Source organism: Hippichthys cyanospilos, chromosome 21 (assembly GCF_059441005.1).
Source record: "Hippichthys cyanospilos isolate Australia breed blue-spotted pipefish chromosome 21, RoL_Hcya_1.0, whole genome shotgun sequence".
NCBI lineage: Eukaryota > Metazoa > Chordata > Actinopteri > Syngnathiformes > Syngnathidae > Hippichthys > Hippichthys cyanospilos.
The window spans coordinates 6,424,299-6,443,902 of NC_142389.1; the positions used below are offsets into that span (position 1 = coordinate 6,424,299).

The following is a 19,604-nucleotide window of genomic DNA, read 5'->3' on the forward strand; positions in this document are numbered from 1 at the left end:
TAGACCGTTTTTCATTGATTTATTTCATTGTACATATATTAAATTGACACATACAGGTATATTGACTTATTTTTTCTTTTCCCATGTCAACGTGAAGTCCCGCTACGTCAATGAGCAAGGACGGTGCTCACACAAAGTGTTTAAGAGTGTAAAAAAACATTCAAATCACAACTCATCACACTTCAGAATGTTCCGGTTCAAAAAATATTGTGATCACCACTAACAAAAAATTTAGCAAGTGCCCCCCCAGTGAGGAAGCGTATATCCAGCAGCAAGGATGTCGTTCGACCACCAGCAGCTGACCTCATGCCGAACGTACGGCAAACATGCCGAGTGCGACGTTGACTCGGTAGCGCCTCCGCTGGTCGCAGCTAAGTAGCGCACTCCTCTTTGCTTTTCTGCTTGGCGCTGATCGTCCATTGAATGCTTACGTTCAGCCAAACTTCAAACGAGTGCAATCGATAATGTCCTATGTACGGTGAATCGGATGACAGTATAGCGTAATTTTACTTAGATCAATGACTGTCAAAATAGTAAGACGCGGGTGGTGGTCACGTACGTCCCAGTGGAATGTCAAAGAGTGGCTTGATTAAACAGTTCCTATGAAGTACCATCAAATTTGGATTCAATTTGTCAACTTTTCAACTGCCTCGTAAAAAGCAGACCTTCTCACATGTCATACAAACTAAACCAACGAAGATCAACACAGATAGAAGAAGGCAACCCAATGGATGAATTTTAACCAAATCACCAGAAATTTTTTTAAGCATGTTGTAATGGTCTGCTTGAAGAAGAAAACCAATCAGATTTTTTCAATGGGTTTTGATGAGAAAGCACCCAGAAGAAGAATCGTTTGTCGCATCATCTGGAGGAAGAAGAGCAGAGAAGATTGAGAACAAGAAAATCCTGCTGCAAAAGTTCCCTGAACTGTCTGCAGAATTCCAAGACCCCCTGGAGTCCGCGCGCGAGTGCTGCTGCCTCTCACTTGTTGGAATCGTCGGGAAGGGACCCGGAATTGTCGGAAACGGCTGAAAGAGTGCAAACGCGATGTGAGGTGTGAGCAGAAAAAAAATGTCACACGTGACAAAAGTATTTCCTGCACCAAGACGTTCACTTGCTAAGTGAATCTTTTGGTGAGGTCGTGGCAACTCTTTTCCTTGCGTCTTTTTCCATTGGACCAACGGGGCAAATTTAACGTTTTTTCCAAATATCAAGACACGGAAAAAAAAGTTGTACTTACAGGCTTGAGAGTATTTGGCTGAAACGGAAGAGAAACCAAGTTACAGGCGCTTCTGCTCACAAACGGGGCAAGGGAAACACACATGGGCGTGGCTCACCTTGTCTGCTTCTGCGAAACTTGACGAGGACCGCCGTCAGCACCGCCGCCAGAGCGAGGAGCGCCAAGGGAACCGCAACGGCCACCACCTTCTTCCTGTACCGTTCCTCTTCTTCTTCTTCACAAGGAGTCACAACACCATCACATTAGCGAGCGCTGCGCGGCCAATCCGACAATTCGAGCCAATCACCTTGAATGCGCGCGTTGCTGAGGATGCTTTTGCTCTCCAACTTGACGACCATGTCTTCCTTGACGCCGTCCAGCTGGAAGACGCATTCGTACTTGCCCTCCAGGTCGGGCGTCAGCTCCACTTTCAGGTGGGCCGTGGTCTGGAAGGTTCCGTCGTGGTTGTGGAGGAGCTCCCCCATCTCCACGTTCTCGTGGATCTCCTCGCCGTCCTTCCTCCAAAAGAGGGCCGACGCTCTGGGGTAGAAACCTGTGGCGTGGCAGGTGACTGGGGAAGAGGGCGTCTTCTGGAGGAGGGACATCGTGGGAAGCTCTGCGCAAGGGGAAAGAAGACGTGTCAGGAGGAAAGATGCAAACAGCAAAAGATGGAGGCAGAACTGCGAGAGGAGCAAAGATGGAACTACATGCGTGAGAGACAAAATGGAGAATTGTTGAAAGAAAGATGCAAAGACCAAAATGCAGAAAGAATTTCGGAGCTGATAAAAGATGAAAAGGGAAGAATATGCAGATGTATGAGAGGATGAAAGTTGGAGAGAATGTGTAAAGCAAAAAGAACGATTTTGAGCCTACGTCTGAGAGGAAGAAAGAGGAAGCATACAGGATATGTGATGATACCAAAATGGAGAGGGGGAAACATGAAGAGTCCGAGGGAAGGAGTGTTTCGCGGAGGAGAGATGACGAGCGTGTCAGAGCAGAAAAGACGGAAAGGAGACGTGAGAGGTTGAAATTTTGAACTAATATTTGAAAATAAAAACTGAAGACAGCATGTGAAGATTGTTGAAAATGTGGAGAGGATGTGTGAGAAGTCAGAAGATGGAGAAATTTGTGAGAGGCAAAAAAAATACACAAAAGATGGAGAGGAATGTGAGAGGATGAACAACAATGGATGAATGATGTAATGAATGTATGAGTGCATGATTGTGTAAGTACTACATTTCGAAAGAAAATGTGAGAGAAATAAGGATGAGAAGTCAGAGGGCAAAATATGGAATGTGTGAGAGGACAAATGTGGAATGAGTAAGAAAGGTCGCAAAGACCCCAATGCAGAGAGAACCTCTCAGCTGATAAAAGACGAAGGAAAGAATGTGCGAACGGTGATAAGAAAATATAAAAACGCAAATCAAGGAGGAGAAATTACGAGAGTGTCAGAGGAGAAAAGATGGAAAGAATATGTGAGAGGTTGACATTTTGAGCTAATATTTGAAAATGAAAACTACGGCATGTGAGGAAAGTTGAAAAAATGAAGAGGATGCGTAAAAGGTCAGAAGACTGAGAAATTGTGAAAATGTGAGAGGCAAAAAAAATGACACGAAAGATGGAAAGGATGTGTGAGAGGATGACTGAAGAAGAAAGTGTATGAGTGCACGAAAGATGAATGTGAGTATATTCAAGTTGGAGAGAAAACGCAAAGGAAAAAAACTCGGAGGGAATGTGTAAGAAATATTGAGGACTAAATGAGAGGATAAAACTGAGAAAGTGTGAGAGGACAAAAGATGGACAAAATGTGATACAAGAACATAATGAAAGATGAAGGAAAGTTGTACATTGAGGAAAGATTGAGAGTAGAATATAAATACAAATAAGTCAGTTAGAGCCATTTAAATTTGTTGGCAATGTCAATACCTCTTTGGTCATTTTGGTTCATTGGGTTATTTTTAATCACTAAACAATACAAAAACCAATAAACTCAAAACGAAAAAAGGAAAAGTTGTATAAAAACACTTTAATTCAAATGAAAAAATTCTGATTATTCGATCAAGATGGAGAGGATGTGTGAGAGGATGAAAGACGGACAGTATGTGTGAGCTGGAAAAGTGGGGTGAATGTGTGAGAGGACCAAAATAAGGAAGCTGGCGAGAGTGCAGCTCGCCACGACGGGGCGTGCTAAAACGGCGCAGATGTACCTGTTCTCATCAGGAAGTCCCGCCCATTGCGCACATGATTCTTCAAATCAGTACCACAAATCTCCGTGAAGAAATGCTTGTTGTATTGATTGTACCCGTTGTCTTGGTCCCGCTTGTTTTTGGTAACGAAAGCTTGTTGATTGGCTGCGATCCATCTCATTGTCTTCAGCTCAAACGAGATGAAGTCTTCTCCATCGTAACTGTAGTGCAGCCAACCATCAACGTCACCAGTCTCCTCGTCCCATTCACAGCCCACCATCCACTGGATCATGTGAACACCTGAAAGCGTGGCGCACACACCACGACGTGACCACGTGTTCAGCGGCGAGCCGGCAGCGGCGTGTGTGTTGGGATGCGGTAAAAACAAAACGTGGGAGCGCATCAAATGAATATTACGAGCGGAAGGTCGAGTGGAAACCCACCTCCGCTTTGGTTGAAGCGCTCTCTCAAAATTTCAAAGTTGACTTTGAAGACCTGCTCAGCACGAATACTGCCCGCTGTCTGTTTCCTCCAGTAGTCTGGATCATCCGCTGTGATTTTGTCGACCCAGTCCTGCTTGACTTTCATTTTCCTGCCATTGCTGTCGTAGTGCAAAATGTGAATGCCGTCGACGTACGCGGCCTCCCAGTACTCAGGCAACTTTGCACTCTGAGAGGACGTGACGAAATAGCTGAGCGTGTGAATCGCTGGAAGAAAAAGACAAAAATGGCGCACCCGTTTCTTGAACATTCGAGTCGGAACGCCGGAAGACAAATGAAGGAATGTTTGTGCAAGCGCTTTGGCACAAACACCTCATGGATTGGACAAAACACACGCAATTCTTTTTTGACTCTCACTTTCATTTTTCAGTAAAAGTTAGACGCCATTGTGACGCTCGGTGAGATTTTTTTGGGGGGGATCTGTCATTTGAAGAAACTTATTAAAAAATTGAAATAGCACCGATCTTACCATTTATTGTCATCCAAGAATGCCACCCAAAATATGAAAAAAATTGGTCATTCAAAAAATGCAAAAAGAAAAATTCTGGGGTTTCCAAACAAAGGCCCGTGTAACATTTGTGGCTCGCATTAAAAAAGGCAAGACTAGAGAAAAATAAAGAATGTAAATTTTTTTTTAAAATAAACAGCTACCACTTGTACTAAGAAATGGTTACTAGGCCATCGGGCTTTATGCAAACATGATCAAATACTTGCCAAGCAAAAATAGTTTCTGTTTCAAAGTCAAATTGATGTAATTTGTTTTAAAACTTGTCAGCTGACTACATTTTGGCCTCAGGGATTATGTTGCCAAATGTACATAAACGAAAAATGCTGTATTATAATAATAAAAAAGTAAGCTATACAACATGTTTTTATGCATTTTGGGGCCACTATAGAGCAAGTCTGATTATTCATAGCAAAGAATAAGTACAATAAAGTTCAATAAACTGCAAGAGAATGTTCTGCAGAAAAATAACGTCAATAGTACCGGATTATTTATAACTAAAAGTAAGATGAATACAGTTGACATAACTTCTTCAAACTTAATCACGAATAATGTATATGTAATTAAATCGTGAATTAATTCCAATCATTTTAATACATGGAAGCAGGCTGTGAATGAAAGTAGATATTATTTTTCTATGGCCGACAATATAATAAAAATACTTTAGAGGACCAACTGCGTCAGTTGGTCATATTGCTGAGACTTGGTTCTTTCGCGGAGAGCTGCATATGTATTTCATTATTTTAGGAGTTTTGTTTTCGACCACTGTGAACTGTAACACGATAAAAAAACAGGTTTAAAAATCCGATACTCAAAGGGGTAAAAGGAAGCAAGAGTTGGCTCGTACATTTGCTTTTTAAGTAGATTTCCATATTTAATCGATGACTTGGATGGCAGTGTGCATTATCTTGGTTTGTGTCATCTCACTATATTCAATACTAAATAAAAATGTACTTAGTTCTGTATGCGTTTCATTGCTACGAGGAAACGAGTGTCCGCCCGAAAGAACTTTGCGCTCATTGTTGACGCAGCAGCAAACGAAGAAAAAAAACTCAGGCGCGATCAAAATCGCGAGCGTCAACATGAATCATCACAACATGAAAAGTTGTTAACAAAAGTGCTCTTACCAGGCGTCACGCTGGGTATTTGGAGAGCCACAACGAAAAAAACGAGTGGATTCATTTTAGGCATCAAGAAATGTTCTAACGATATGAACTTATCAGGTCAAATTTGCGACGCGAAATGACCGCAAACTGCAAGACGCGTTTTGAAGCCTTTGCCACCTCAGCCAATAGGAGCGCAGCCCGGCGCCCAGGTCACCCAACGCTGTACTGATAAGTGCTGCTTCCCCGATTTTGATAGCTATGATTAATGTTAGAACAAATTCGAAAGTAGTTGCCTTACTTTTTTTGTGCGTCTGTAGCGAAAAACGACACTAAGGGTGTGTGAGAAAATGTAAAATGAGATAAAAAAGCAGCAGGTTTTTTTGTGGAGCTTATATATAAACAGCGCTCTCTTGTGGTAGTAAGAGGTCACTGAACAAGGGAGCGCTGGTTTTGCGTTCTCCGAAATCACGTGGCTTATGTGAGCCGTTTCAATCACAAACAACCAAGAGATCAGCTAAGCAGACCGAACGTTCGTCAACGCTGTCGCCATTTTGGATGTGGAAAAATGGAGTACGCCTTGAATGAGGCATTCAAATCTTAATGACTGGTGATTCCTTGAGATGAAAATTGTTTTTTTTTCATTAGATTTGTTCATGTGTTTGCTAAATTGTTATATTTTGCTTTTGTTGTCACAATCACCGGCTGCACACCTGTTGGCAAGCTGCCATTTACATGCAGCCGGAACAAGAAAACGTGGGATTATTTTCTGCACTCACTAAAGTTTAACTTAATTATTAATAAATATTTTTAAAAAATCAATATAAAATAGTCTAAAGAAATATAGATAAATATTTGTCCCCCAAAAATAAATCTAGGCAGTGTCAGACCTCTTCTCAAAAGGAAATAATCATAAATACTTGTCTACTGAAAAATGTTCAACTTAAAGTGTCCTGTTTTGGGTAGAGATCGCTTCCCCAAAATATATCATTGACTTAATTATTAACAAATATTTGTCCTTATAAAAATAATCAGCAGAGTGTCAAACCTAAGAAAAAAAACCTGAAAAATCACTAGAAAAAAAAAAAACCCTGTTACAAAACCCACAGAAAAATATTCAACGTAAAATGTCCTATTTTGGGACCATAGTACAGATGTCCTCACAAAAAGAAAGCATAAACTTGATAGGTAACGAGTTTGCACGTGACAAGTTGGGTGGAACCATTCTATTATCGGAGGTGGGTCTGGCTTGTTAAAATAATGATATTGAATGACGTACTGAACATACATTTTGTTTTATGAACTCATATTTTCCAGTAACAACCACTCAACCGAGACAGCCCTTGTAAAAGTGACCAATGATCTTAGCCATGGATTCCAACATCTCATCAATATTATTATTGCTTGACCTTAGTGCCGCATTTGACACTATTGATCATCATATTCTTCTAGAACGTCTTAAATCATGTGTTGGTATCTCGGGATCAGCACCTTCTTGGTTCAGATCTTCCATCCTGGGAAGGACGCTTAGTGTCTCTTATGTCAACGCGATCTCTGAATCTTTCTCCGTCTCACGTGGCATCCCGCAGGGGTCAGTACCTGGTCCCTTACTGTTCAACCTCTATATGATTCCTCTTGGCCATATTATACGTAAACACGCTATTAGTTTTCATTGCTATGCCGATGATACCCAACTGTATGTGCCTTGAGAAATAACGGATCCGTGCGAGTGCAGTAAACTGGAGGCCTGCCTTGCCGAGATTAAACAATGGATGCCTTCCAATGTTCTGCTTCTCAACCCTAGTAAAACAGAGATGTTAATGATTGGCCCCGCTCATCATCAGCACTTGATTGAGAATACCACGTTGAACCTGGAAAACTGTATTATTTCCCAAAGTAGTTCTGCAAAAAATCTCGGCGTGATATTTGACTCAAGTCTCTCCTTTCAAACACATATTTATAACATGACAAGAACGGCGTTTTTTCTCCTTCGCAATATAGCTAAAATTCGCCCTATTCTTTCTCTTAGCGATGCAGACACATTCATTCATGCGTTTGTTACGTCGCGCCTAGACTGTTGTAACGTTTTGTTTTCTGGACTTCCCATGTCCCACATTAAAAGCCTGCAGTGTGTACAGAATGCAGCAGCGAGACTATTGACAGGGACGAGAAAGTTCCATCATATCATTCCGATTGTAGCTGACCTGCATTGGCTTCCAATACACGCGAGATGTGATTTTAAGGTGCCGTTAATTACTTGTGAAATTTTACACGGTTGAGCTCCTTCCTATCTCGTCCACTTAGTATCGCCATATGTTCCGTCCCGACAACTTGGATCACAAAATGCCGGTTTGCTATCGACCCCATCAAGGGCATTTTGCATTCGCGCGCCAGTACTACGGAATGCCCTACCTATGGAAGTTCGCGCGGCCACCTCAGTGGGAATCTTTAAATCCCGACTGAAAACACATTTATATTCAACAGCATTGAGTTAATTGAGCCTGTCTGCAGCTTTCTTCTTTTTTCCTTTTTCCCGCCCCCCTCTTCCGGCCGGGAGAGGGGGCTAGCTAGATGGTGAGGGGTGACTTGACCGCATCCTTTTGGTCCGGCGCTGATCGACCACCGCGGGTTAGGAGATCGGCCGTCTGCGGTCCGCTTGGTTGGAATGTGGGATTGGTTCCTGCCCAGTGGCTTTGCCTGCTGTCAAGACATCACTGCACTATATAGCACAATATGTTTTCTATAATTGATATTGTTTCTGTGTTTGGTACATGCAGCATCCACTTCAACCTGTGGGCCTGGAAGGGGGCTCCTCCCACCTGTGGTCCCTTGTGGAGGTTTCTGATTTTCCCCTAATTGGGGTTTTTGAGTTTTTCCTTCCCCTTCTGGGAGCTTTGACAGGGGATGCCGTTGTGTACCTTACAATGAAAAGATGTCTCTGTTCGACTTCTTTTTTTGAAAGTCTCCACATGACCACTTTTCATCTGTGAAGCCCTTTGAGACTTTGGTGATTTAGGGCTATACAAATCAAATTTGATTGATCGAGTAACAATGAAGTCAATAATGATTGTGAGAGGATTTTTGCACTTTTTTTTGTATCATTGAAAATCTTGAGTGCCCCCTAAAGTTCCCCCAAGGGTACTACAACCCCCATTTGAGAACTCTTGGGGTCCATTGCAGAGAGCAGGTTCAACAAACTCGGAGTTTAACCCTGAGATCTGAGTTGACTTAGCCCGAGCTGGGAACCTCCTCTGATTGAGTTTTCGGTTCCAGGACACCTGATCTGCGTTAGGTCAATCAAGTCCGAGTACGTTCACCCTGAGTTAAGCGCGCGCATGACGACAATTAAAAGCGACCATCAGTGGAGCCCCGACGCTATGAGTCACTTTGGCAACTGACACCAGAGAACGAGCAACTTATTTCACTCCTCTAGAACTGGAAGTACTAGAGCATGCTTATGGTGAGTACAAACAATATATCTATCTTTGTTTTTAATGGCAACACTGCTGCAGTAACTGAGGAGAGACAATCGGCGCGAGAGACAATTTCTTTCGAGTCGATGCGTTAGTTAACTAGCATTAACTAGCATTAACTAATGCAGTGTCCATTTAACATTTAATCGCGCTGTCATTTAATATTACAAGTGAAAACAGCGGTGTTCAAGGATTCATTTTATTTTCGTCTCACAGGCGTAAAGCGCACTCGGCAGCAACTGGAAATGAAATATACAAATATAATTCAAACAGGTGAGGCACAATTTGCTTGTACTCAGAGGCCCTCGATTGTAACTCACTTTGGCTGTAAATATAGAACATATTAAAGTCGTATATGTATCGTTCAGCGGGCACTTCAACGTGTCGTAGCTGTGTCCGGTTTAGATTTACAGGATCACATCAGGAAGCCCTACAAAATAAAACCGCACTACTAATCCCAGTCAGAGGTTACAGGAGAATGTCGTCTAGGGAATATAATTCCAAAGGTGGTCGTTAACCTCAACAGAACGATCGCCATATCAGTCGCCCGCGATCCCGTCGAATTTCTCCTTAATTATCCTTAAATGGACAGTGCGTAAGATGTAGACCGTTTTTCATTGTTTTATTTCATTGTACATATATTAAATTGACACATACAGGTATATTGACTTATTTTTTCTTTTCCCATGTCAACGTGAAGTCCCACTACGTCAATGAGCAAGGACGGTGCTCACACAAAGTTTTTAAGAGTATAAAAAAAACATTCAAATCACAACTCATCACACTTCAGAATGTTCCGGTTCAAAAAATATTGTGATCACCACTAACAAAAAAATTTAGCAAGTGCCCCCCCAGTGAGGAAGCGTATATCCAGCAGCAAGGATGTCGTTCGACCACCAGCAGCTGACCTCATGCCGAACGTACGGCAAACGTGCCGAGTGCGACGTTGACTCGGTAGCGCCTCCGCTGGTCACAGCTAAGTAGCGCACTCCTCTTTGCTTTTCTGCTTGGCGCTTATCCTACATTGAATGCTTACGTTCAGCCAAACTTCAAACGAGTGCAATCGATAATGTCCTATGTACGGTGAATCGGATGACAGTATAGCGTAATTTTACTAAGATCAATGACTGTCAAAATAAAAAGACGCGGGTGGTGGTCACGTACGTCCCAGTGGAATGTCAAAGAGTCGCTTGATTAAACAGCTCCTATGAAGTACCATCAAATTTGGATTCAATTTGTCAACTTTTCAACTGCCTCGTAAAAAGCAGACCTTCTCACATGTCATACAAACTAAACCAACGAAGATCAACACAGATAGAAGAAGGCAACCCAATGGATGAATTTTAACCAAATCACCAGAAATTTTTTTAAGCATGTTGTAATGGTCTGCTTGAAGAAGAAAACCAATCAGATTTTTTCAATGGGTTTTGATGAGAAAGCACCCAGAAGAAGAATCGTTTGTCGCATCATCTGGAGGAAGAAGAGCAGAGAAGATTGAGAACAAGAAAATCCTGCTGCAAAAGTTCCCTGAACTGTCTGCAGAATTCCAAGACCCCCTGGAGTCCGCGCGCGAGTGCTGCTGCCTCTCACTTGTTGGAATCGTCGGGAAGGGACCCGGAATCGTCGGAAACGGCTGAAAGAGTGCAAACGCGATGTGAGGTGTGAGCAGAAAGAAAATGACACACGTGACAAAAGTATTTCCTGCACCAAGGCGTTCACTGCTAAGTGAATCTTTTGGTGAGGTCGTGGCAACTCTTTTCCTTGCGTCTTTTTCCATTGGACCAACGGGGCAAATTTAACGTTTTTTCCAAATATCAAGACACGGAAAAAAAAGTTGTACTTACAGGCTTGAGAGTATTTGGCTGAAACGGAAGAGAAACCAAGTTACAGGCGCTTCTGCTCACAAACGGGGCAAGGGAAACACACATGGGCGTGACTCACCTTGTCTGCTTCTGTGAAGCTTGACGAGGACCGCCGTCAGCACCGCCGCCAGAGCGAGGAGCGCCAAAGGAACCGCAACGGCCACCACCTTCTTCCTGTTCCGTTCCTCTTCTTCTTCTTCACAGAGTCACAACACCATCACATTAGCGAGCGCTGCGCGGCCAGTCCGACAATTCCAGCCAATCACCTTGAATGCGGGCGTTGCTGAGGATGCTTTTGCTCTCCAACTTGGTGACCATGTCTTCCTTGACGCCGTCCAGCTGGAAGACGCATTCGTACTTGCCCTCCAGGTCGGGCGTCAGCTCCACTTTCAGGTGGGCCGTGGTCTGGAAGGTTCCGTCGTGGTTGAGGAGGAGCTCCCCCATCTCCACGTTCTCGTGGATCTCCTCGCCGTCCTTCCTCCAAAAGAGGGCCGACGTTCTGGGGTAGAAACCTGTGGCGTGGCAGGTGACTGGGGAAGAGGGCGTCTTCTGGAGGAGGGACATCGTGGGAAGCTCTGCGCAAGGGGAAAGAGGACGTGTCAGGAGGAAAGATGCAAACAGCAAAAGATGGAGGCAGAACTGCGAGAGGAGCAAAGATGGAACAACATGCGTGAGAGACAAAATGGAGAATTGTTGAAAGAAAGATGCAAAGACCAAAATGCAGAAAGAATTTCTGAGCTGATAAAAGATGAAAAGGAAAGAATATGCAGATGTATGAGAGGATGAAAGCTGGAGGGAATGTGTTAAGCAAAAAGACAACAATTTTGAGCCTACGTCTGAGAGGAAGAAAGAGGAAGCATACAGGATATGTGATGATACCAAAATGGAGAGGGGGAAACATGAAGAGTCCGAGGGAAGGAGTGTTTCGCGGAGGAGAGATGACGAGCGTGTCAGAGCAGAAAAGATGGAAAGGAGACGTGAGAGGTTGAAATTTTGAACTAATATTTGAAAATAAAAACTGAAGACAGCATGTGAAGATTGTTGAAAATGTGGAGAGAATGTGTGAGAAGTCAGAAGATGGAGAAATTTGTGAGAGGCAAAAAAAATACACAAAAGATGGAGAGGAATGTGAGAGGATGAACAACAATGGATGAATGATGTAATGAATGTATGAGTGCATGATTGTGTAAGTACTACATTTCGAAAGAAAATGTGAGAGAAATAAGGATGAGAAGTCAGAGGGCAAAATATGGAACTGTGTGAGAGGACAAATGTGGAATGAGTAAGAAAGAACGTCGCAAAGACCCCAATGCAGAGAGAACTTCTCAGCTGATAAAAGACGAGAAGGAAAGAATGTGCGAACGGTGATAAGAAAATATAAAAACGCAAACCAAGGAGGAGAAATTATGAGTGTCAGAGGAGGAAAGATGGAAAGAATATGTGAGAGGTTGACATTTTGAGCTAATATTTGAAAATGAAAACTACGGCATGTGAGGAAAGTTGAAAAAGTGAAGAGGATGCGTAAAAGGTCAGAAGACTGAGAAATTGTGAAAATGTGAGAGGCAAAAAAATGACACGAAAGATGGAAAGGATGTGTGAGAGGATGACCGATGAAGAGAGTGTATGAGTGCACGAAAGATGAATGTGTATTGAGTATGAGTATTGAAGTTGGAGAGAAAACGCAAAAGGAAAAAAACTCGGAGGGAATGTATGAGAAATATTGAGGACTAAATGAGAGGACATAACTGAGAAAGTGTGAGAGGAAAAAAGATGGACAAAATGTGATACAAGAACGTAATGAAAGATGAAGGAAAGTTGTACATTGAGGAAAGATTGAGAGTAGAATATAAATACAAATAATCAAATCAATCATGTCATCAATTAGAGCCATTTCAATTTGTTGGCGACGTCAAGACCTCTTTGGTCATTTTGTTTCATTGGGTTATTTTTAATCACTAAACAATACAAAAACCAATAAACTCAAAACGAAAAAAGGAAAAGTTGTATAAAAAACACTTGAATTCAAATGAAAAAATCTGAATATTCGATCAATGAAAGCATAACGGACAGACTAATCGATTTTAAAAATCTCCCGTGACAGCTCGAAGCGTGAGAGCGTCAGAGGAGGAGCTAATCTTTAAGAATGAAAACTAAAGATGTGTGAGAATCAATGAAAGAGCGAGAGAATCATGAGAGGAAAATGGAGAAAAGTGCGAGAGGCAAAAAAAAAAAAGAAAGACACTCAACACAGTATGTTGGAAAGATGGAGAGGATGTGTGAGAGGATGGAAGACGGACAGTATGTGTGAGCTGGGAAAGTGGGGCGAATGTGTGAGAGGACCAAAATAAGGAAGCCGGCGAGAGTGCAGCTCGCCACGACGGGGCGTGCTAAAACGGCGCCGATGTACCTGTTCTCATCAGGAAGTCCCGCCCATTGCGCACATGATTCTTCAACAGGTAAGGACAAATCTCCGAGAAGTAATGCTTCATGTATTGATTGAACCCGTCGTTCTGGTCCCACTTGTTTTTGGTAACGAAAGCTTGTTGATTGGCTGCGATCCATCTCATTTTCTTCAGTTCAAACGAGATGAAGTCTTCTCCATCGTAACTGTCGTGCAGCCAACCATCAACGTCACCAGTCTCCTCGTCCCATTCACAGCCCACCATCTTCTGGATCATGTGAACACCTGAAAGCGTGGCGCACACACCACGACGTGACCACGTGTTCAGCGGCGAGCCGGCAGCGGCGTGTGTGTTGGGCAGCGGTAAAAAAAAACGCGGGAGCGCATCAAATGAATATTACGAGCGGAAGGTCGAGTGGAAACCCACCTCCGCTTTGGTTGAAGCGCTCTCTCAAAATTTCAAAGTTGACTTTGAAGACCTGCTCAGCACGAATACTGCCCGCTGTCTGTCTCCTCCAGAAGTCTGGATCATCCGCTGTGATTTTGTCAACCCAGTCCTGCTTGGCTTTTGTTTTCCTGCCGTTGCTGTCGTAGTGCAAAATTTGAATGCCGTCGACGTACGCGGCCTCCCAGTACTCTGGCAACTTTGCACTCTGAGAGGACGTCGAGAAATAGCTGAGCGTGTGAATCGCTGGAAGAAAAAGACAAAAATGGCGCACCCGTTTCTTGAACATTTGACTCGGAACGCCGGAAGACAAATGAAGGAATGTTTGTGCAAGCGCTTTGGCACAAACACCTCATGGATTGGACAAACACACGCGATTCTTTTCTGACTCTCACTTTCATTTTTCAGTAAAAGTTAGACGCCATTGTGACGCTCGGTGAGATTTTTTTGGGGGGGATCTGTCATTTGAAGAAACTTATTATAAAAATTGAAATAGCACCGATCTTACCATTTATTGTCATCCAAGAATGCCACCCAAAATATGAAAAAAATTGGTCATTCAAAAAATGCAAAAAGAAAAATTCTGGGGTTTCCAAACAAAGGCCCGTGTAACATTTGTGGCTCGCATTAAAAAAGGCAAGACTAGAGAAAAATAAAGAATGTAAATTTTTTTTTAAAATAAACAGCTACCACTTGTACTAAGAAATGGTTACTAGGCTATCGGGCTTTATGCAAACATGATCACATACTTACCAAGCAAAAATAGTTTCTGTTTCAAAGTCAAATTGATGTAATTTGTTTTAAAACTTGTCAGCTGACTACATTTTGGCCTCAGGGATTGTGTTGCCAAATGTACATAAACGAAAAATGCTGTATTATAATAATAAAAAAGTAAGCTATACAACATGCTTTTTATGCATTTTGGGGCCACTATAGAGCAAGTCTGATTATTCATAGCAACGAATAAGTACAATAAAGTTCAATAAACTGCAAGAGAATGTTCTGCAGAAAAATAACGTCAATAGTACCGGATTATTCATAACTAAAAGTAAGATGAATACAGTTGACATAACTTCTTCAAACTTAATCACGAATAATGTATATGTAATTAAATCGTGAATTAATTCCAATCATTTTAATATATTGAAGCAGGCTGTGAATGAAAGTAGATATTATTTTTCTATGGCCGACAATATAATAAAAATACTTTGGAGGACCAAATGCGTCAGTCGGTCATATTGCTGAGACTTGGTTCTCCTGTGGAGAGCTGCATATTGATTTCTTTATTTTAAGACTTTCGCTTTAGACCAATCTGAACTGTAACACGATAAAGAACCAGGTTTAAAAATCCGATACTCAAAGGGGTAAAAGGAAGCAAGAGTTGGCTCGTACATTTGCTTTTTAAGTAGATTTCCATATTTAATCGGTTTGTGTCATCTTAATACATTTAATACTAAAAAAAGGACTTAGTTCTGTATGCATTTCATTGCTACGAGGAAACGAGTGTCCGCCCGAAAGAACTTTGCGCTCATTGTTGACGCAGCAGCAAACGAAGAAAAAAAAACTCAGGCGCGATCAAAATCGCGAGCGTCAACATGAAACATCACAACATGAAAAGTTGTCAACAAAAGTGCTCTTACCAGGCGTCACGCTGGGTATTTGGAGAGCCACAAGGAAAAAAACGAGTGGATTCATTTTAGGCATCAAGAAATGTTCTAACGATATGAACTTATCAGGTCAAATTTGCGACGCGAAATGACCACAAACTGCAAGAGGCGTTTTGACACTTCAGCTATTTCCTGGTGCCTACGTCACCCAACGCTGTACTTATAAGTGCTGCGTCCCCGATTTTGATAGCTATGATTAATGTTAGAACAAATTCGAAAGTAGTTGCCTTACTTTTTTTGTGCGTCTGTAGCGAAATACGACACTAAGTGTGTGTGAGAAAATGTAAAATGAGATAAAAAGCAGCAGGGTTTTTTTTGAGGAGTTTATGTATAAACAGCGCTCTCTTGTGGTAGTAAGAGGTCACTGAACAAGGGAGCGCTGGTTTTGCGTTCTCAGAAATCACGTGGTTTATGTGAGCCGTTTCAATCACAAACAACCAAGAGATCACCTAAGCCGGCCTTACGTTCGTCAACGCTGTCGCCATTTTGGATGTGGAAAAATGGAGTTCGCCTTGAATGAGGCATTCAAATTTTAATGACTGGTGATTCCTTGAGATGAAAATGGATTTTTTTTTCATAAGATTTGTTCATGTGTTTGCTAAATTGTTATATTTTGCTTTTGTTGTCACAATCGCCGGCTCCACACCTGTTGGCAAGCTGCCATTTACATCCAGCCGGAACAAGAGAACGTTGTGGGATTATTTTCTGCACTCGCTTAAATCAGGCATGTCCAAAGTCCGGCCCGGGGGCCAAACGCGGCCCGTGGTCAATTTCCATCCGGCCCGAGGCCTGCGTCATAAAATCAATAACGTCTGGCCAGCATGGAGATTTAATGCATTGGGCAGCAGCGCTGTTATCTGCGTGTGCTAAATGCTGCCATCTATAGGCTCGGTTAGGAACAGTAAATTAGTATATGCGTAATTGACTGTATGAGTCCCTAATTTTCTAAAATGGCTAAAATGTTTGTTTCTCTGTTATTGTGTTTAAGAATTCTATAAATATTCAACCGACGTGGTGAGATTTTTTTTTTGGTTTCAAATGTAATTTGCACCCAGGAGTACAATTACTTGTGTTCAACTGTTACAAAAACGTTAAAGTGTTAAAAAAAGTGAAGTTCAGTAAATATTCAATTTCAATATTTAATGTCTATTTATTTTTTATAGGCATGTTTCAAGTTAACCAAAACACAAGCTTAAGATAGATAAATGACAGTCTATAGTAAGAATTTTTTTTTTTGCATGAAAAACGGTCTATAGTAAGGCTTTATATTTCGAAAAAAAATAAGACTGTATAGTAATAATTTTTTTCGCAAAAACAAAACGACAGTCTATAGTTCCGTTTTTTTCCCCCCAAAAAACATGACAGTCTATCGTAAGGCTTTTTCCCCCCCCCAAAATCCCCATCAGTCTATAGTAAGGCTTTTGTTCCCAAAAAACAGGGGCCTGCGGGCCAGGACTGCCAGACTGGCAGACGACTTCTACCCACAAGCCATTTGGATTCTCAACAAGTCCCTCACGAATGAACAATATCTCAATATAAACAATATCTTGCACTAAAACTTTGCACTAAATGACATTCTGCACTACATTATTAGCACCATTGTCTCTGTTTGTTGTTGAATGCTGTTTATGACTATTTATTTATTGCTCGATTATGTAATGTAATGACAATAAATCTCTTGAATCTGAACCCTTTTTGTTGTTTTAATTTTTTCCCACACAAAAAAAAAACAGACTATAGTAAGGGTTTTTGTTCCGTAAAAAAGAGAACAAAACAAACACACAGAATATAGTAAGACTTTTTTTAATGACAAAAAAAATGCCAGTCCATATGGCTTTTTTTCACAAATAAACGACGGTCTATAGTAAGGCTTTCTTAGTAAAAAAAAAAAATGACAGTCTATAGTGAGGCTGTTTTTTCTCAAAAAAAAAACCTAGTCTATAGTAAGGCTTTTTTTTCGCAAAAAAACGACAGTCTATAGTAACGCTTTTTTTTCTAAAAAAACGACAGTCTATAGTAAGGCTTTTTTCCCACAAAATAATGACAGTCTATAGTGAGGCATTTTTTTCTTAAAAAAAAGTACACTCTATATTAAGGCTTTTTTTTTCACAAAAAAGCGACATTCTACAGTAAGGCTTTTTTTCTAAAAAAAACCCGACAGTCTATAGTAAGGCTTTTTTTCACAAAATAATGACAGTCTATAGTAAGGCTTTTTTTTTCACAAAAAAACCCCACAGTCTATAAAAAGGCTGTTTTTTTTTTGCAAAAAAACGACAGTCTAAGGCTTTTTTTTCTAAAAAAAAAATGACAGTCTATAGTAATGCTTTTTTTTTCGCAAAAACATGACAGTCTATAGTCAGGCTTTTTTTCGCAAAAAAACGACAGTCTATAGTAAGGCTTTTTTTCTAAAAAAATGACAGTCTATATTAAGCCTTTTTTTTCTAAAAAAAACGACAGACTATAAGGCTTTTTTTTCAGAAAAAAAACGACAGTCCATAGTGAGACTTTTTTTCACAAAAAAATGACAGTCTATAGTAAGGGTTTTTGTTCCGTAAAAAAAGAGAACAAAACAAACACACAGAATATAGTAAGACTTTTTTTAATGACAAAAAAAATGCCAGTCCATATGGCTTTTTTTCACAAATAAACGACGGTCTATAGTAAGGCTTTCTTAGTAAAAAAAAAAATGACAGTCTATAGTGAGGCTGTTTTTTCTTAAAAAAAAAAACTAGTCTATAGTAAGGCTTTTTTTTCGCAAAAAAACGACAGTCTATAGTAACGCTTTTTTTCTAAAAAAATGACAGTCTATAGTAAGGCTTTTTTTCCACAAAATAATGACAGTCTATAGTGAGGCATTTTTTTCTTAAAAAAAAGTACACTCTATATTAAGGCTTTTTTTTCGCAAAAAAACGACATTCTACAGTAAGGCTTTTTTTCTAAAAAAAAACCCGACAGTCTATAGTAAGGCTTTTTTTCCACAAAATAATGACAGTCTATAGTGAGGCATTTTTTTCTTAAAAAAAAGTACACTCTATATTAAGGCTTTTTTTTTCGCAAAAAAACGACATTCTACAGTAAGGCTTTTTTTCTAAAAAAAAACCCGACAGTCTATAGTAAGGCTTTTTTTCCACAAAATAATGACAGTCTATAGTGAGGCATTTTTTTCTTAAAAAAAAGTACACTCTATATTAAGGCTTTTTTTTTTCGCAAAAAAACAACATTCTACAGTAAGGCTTTTTTTCTAAAAAAAAAAAAAAAACGACAGTCTATAGTAAGGCTTTTTTTCACAAAATAATGACAGTCTATAGTAAGGCTTTTTTTTTCACAAAAAAACCCACAGTCTATAAAAAGGCTGTTTTTTTTGCAAAAAAACGACAGTCTATAGTAATGCTTTTTTTTTCACAAAAAAACCCGACAGTCTATAATAAGGCTTTTTTTTTCGCAAAAACATGACAGTCTATAGTCAGGCTTTTTTTCGCAAAAAAACGACAGTCTATATTAAGACTTTTTTTTCTAAAAAAAACGACAGACTATAAGGCTTTTTTTTTCAGAAAAAAAACGACAGTCCATAGTGAGACTTTTCACAAAAAAAAAATGACTGTCTATAGTAAGGCTTTTTTTTTTTTGCAAAAAAACGACAGTCAGTAAGGCTTTTTTTTTCCACAAAAAAACAACAGTCTATAGTCAGACTTTTTTTCGCAAAAAAACATCAGTCTATGGTAAGGTACTATAGTAAGGTTTTTTTCTCGCAAATAAACGACAGTCTATAAGGCTTTTTTTCACTAAAAAACTAGTTTTTCATCAAAGATATTCTTCAAATTGAGTGGACCAGGTAAGTAAGGTATTTTACATTTTGCACTTACAGGTAGCTCAATCAAGTAGTTGAGAAAGTAGACTCATAATTTATCAGTTTTTAATTTACTGTATGCAACAAACATGCCTTTAGTGATTCATAGAGCAAATGGTGGCGTTTGGAGCTATAATGTAGTAAAAGGATGGACACTTGATTCAAGTGCAGGAATTGTGTGAAGAAAAAACACATTTTCATTGTGAGCCTTAGCCTTTTTTTCGAATAAAAACGACAGTCTACAGTAAGGCTTTTTTCACAAAAAAAAACGGCAGTCTATAGTAAGGCTTTTTTCTGCATAAAAACAACAGTGTACAGTAAGACTTTATTAGTAACAAATAAATGTCCTATCTATTGTATGTTTTTTATAGATAAAAAACAAGATTTTTAAGGCAA

At 40.3% G+C, this 19,604-nt stretch overlaps 2 protein-coding genes across 2 annotated transcripts; both read right to left on the bottom strand.

Moving 5' to 3' along the window:
- Nucleotides 1–5,840, bottom strand: LOC148406372 (major histocompatibility complex class I-related protein 1-like). The gene is made up of 8 exons (XM_088404302.1): nt 5,538–5,840; nt 3,849–4,112; nt 3,427–3,705; nt 1,527–1,835; nt 1,338–1,454; nt 1,241–1,258; nt 986–1,028; nt 1–865 (listed from the first exon to the last, which is right to left on the bottom strand). The coding sequence occupies exons 1-8, from the start codon at nt 5,599–5,601 to the stop codon at nt 862–864; spliced, it is 1,098 nt and encodes a 365-aa protein (XP_088260428.1). The 5' UTR covers nt 5,602–5,840; the 3' UTR covers nt 1–861.
- Nucleotides 5,841–9,171: 3,331 nt separating this feature from the next.
- On the bottom strand, nt 9,172–15,500 carry LOC148406373 (major histocompatibility complex class I-related protein 1-like). Its single transcript, XM_088404301.1, has 8 exons — nt 15,335–15,500; nt 13,677–13,940; nt 13,256–13,534; nt 11,115–11,423; nt 10,928–11,044; nt 10,831–10,848; nt 10,577–10,619; nt 9,172–10,456 (listed from the first exon to the last, which is right to left on the bottom strand). Exons 1-8 carry the CDS (start codon nt 15,396–15,398, stop codon nt 10,453–10,455), a joined length of 1,098 nt encoding a protein of 365 aa, XP_088260427.1. The 5' UTR covers nt 15,399–15,500; the 3' UTR covers nt 9,172–10,452.
- Nucleotides 15,501–19,604: the final 4,104 nt, after the last annotated feature.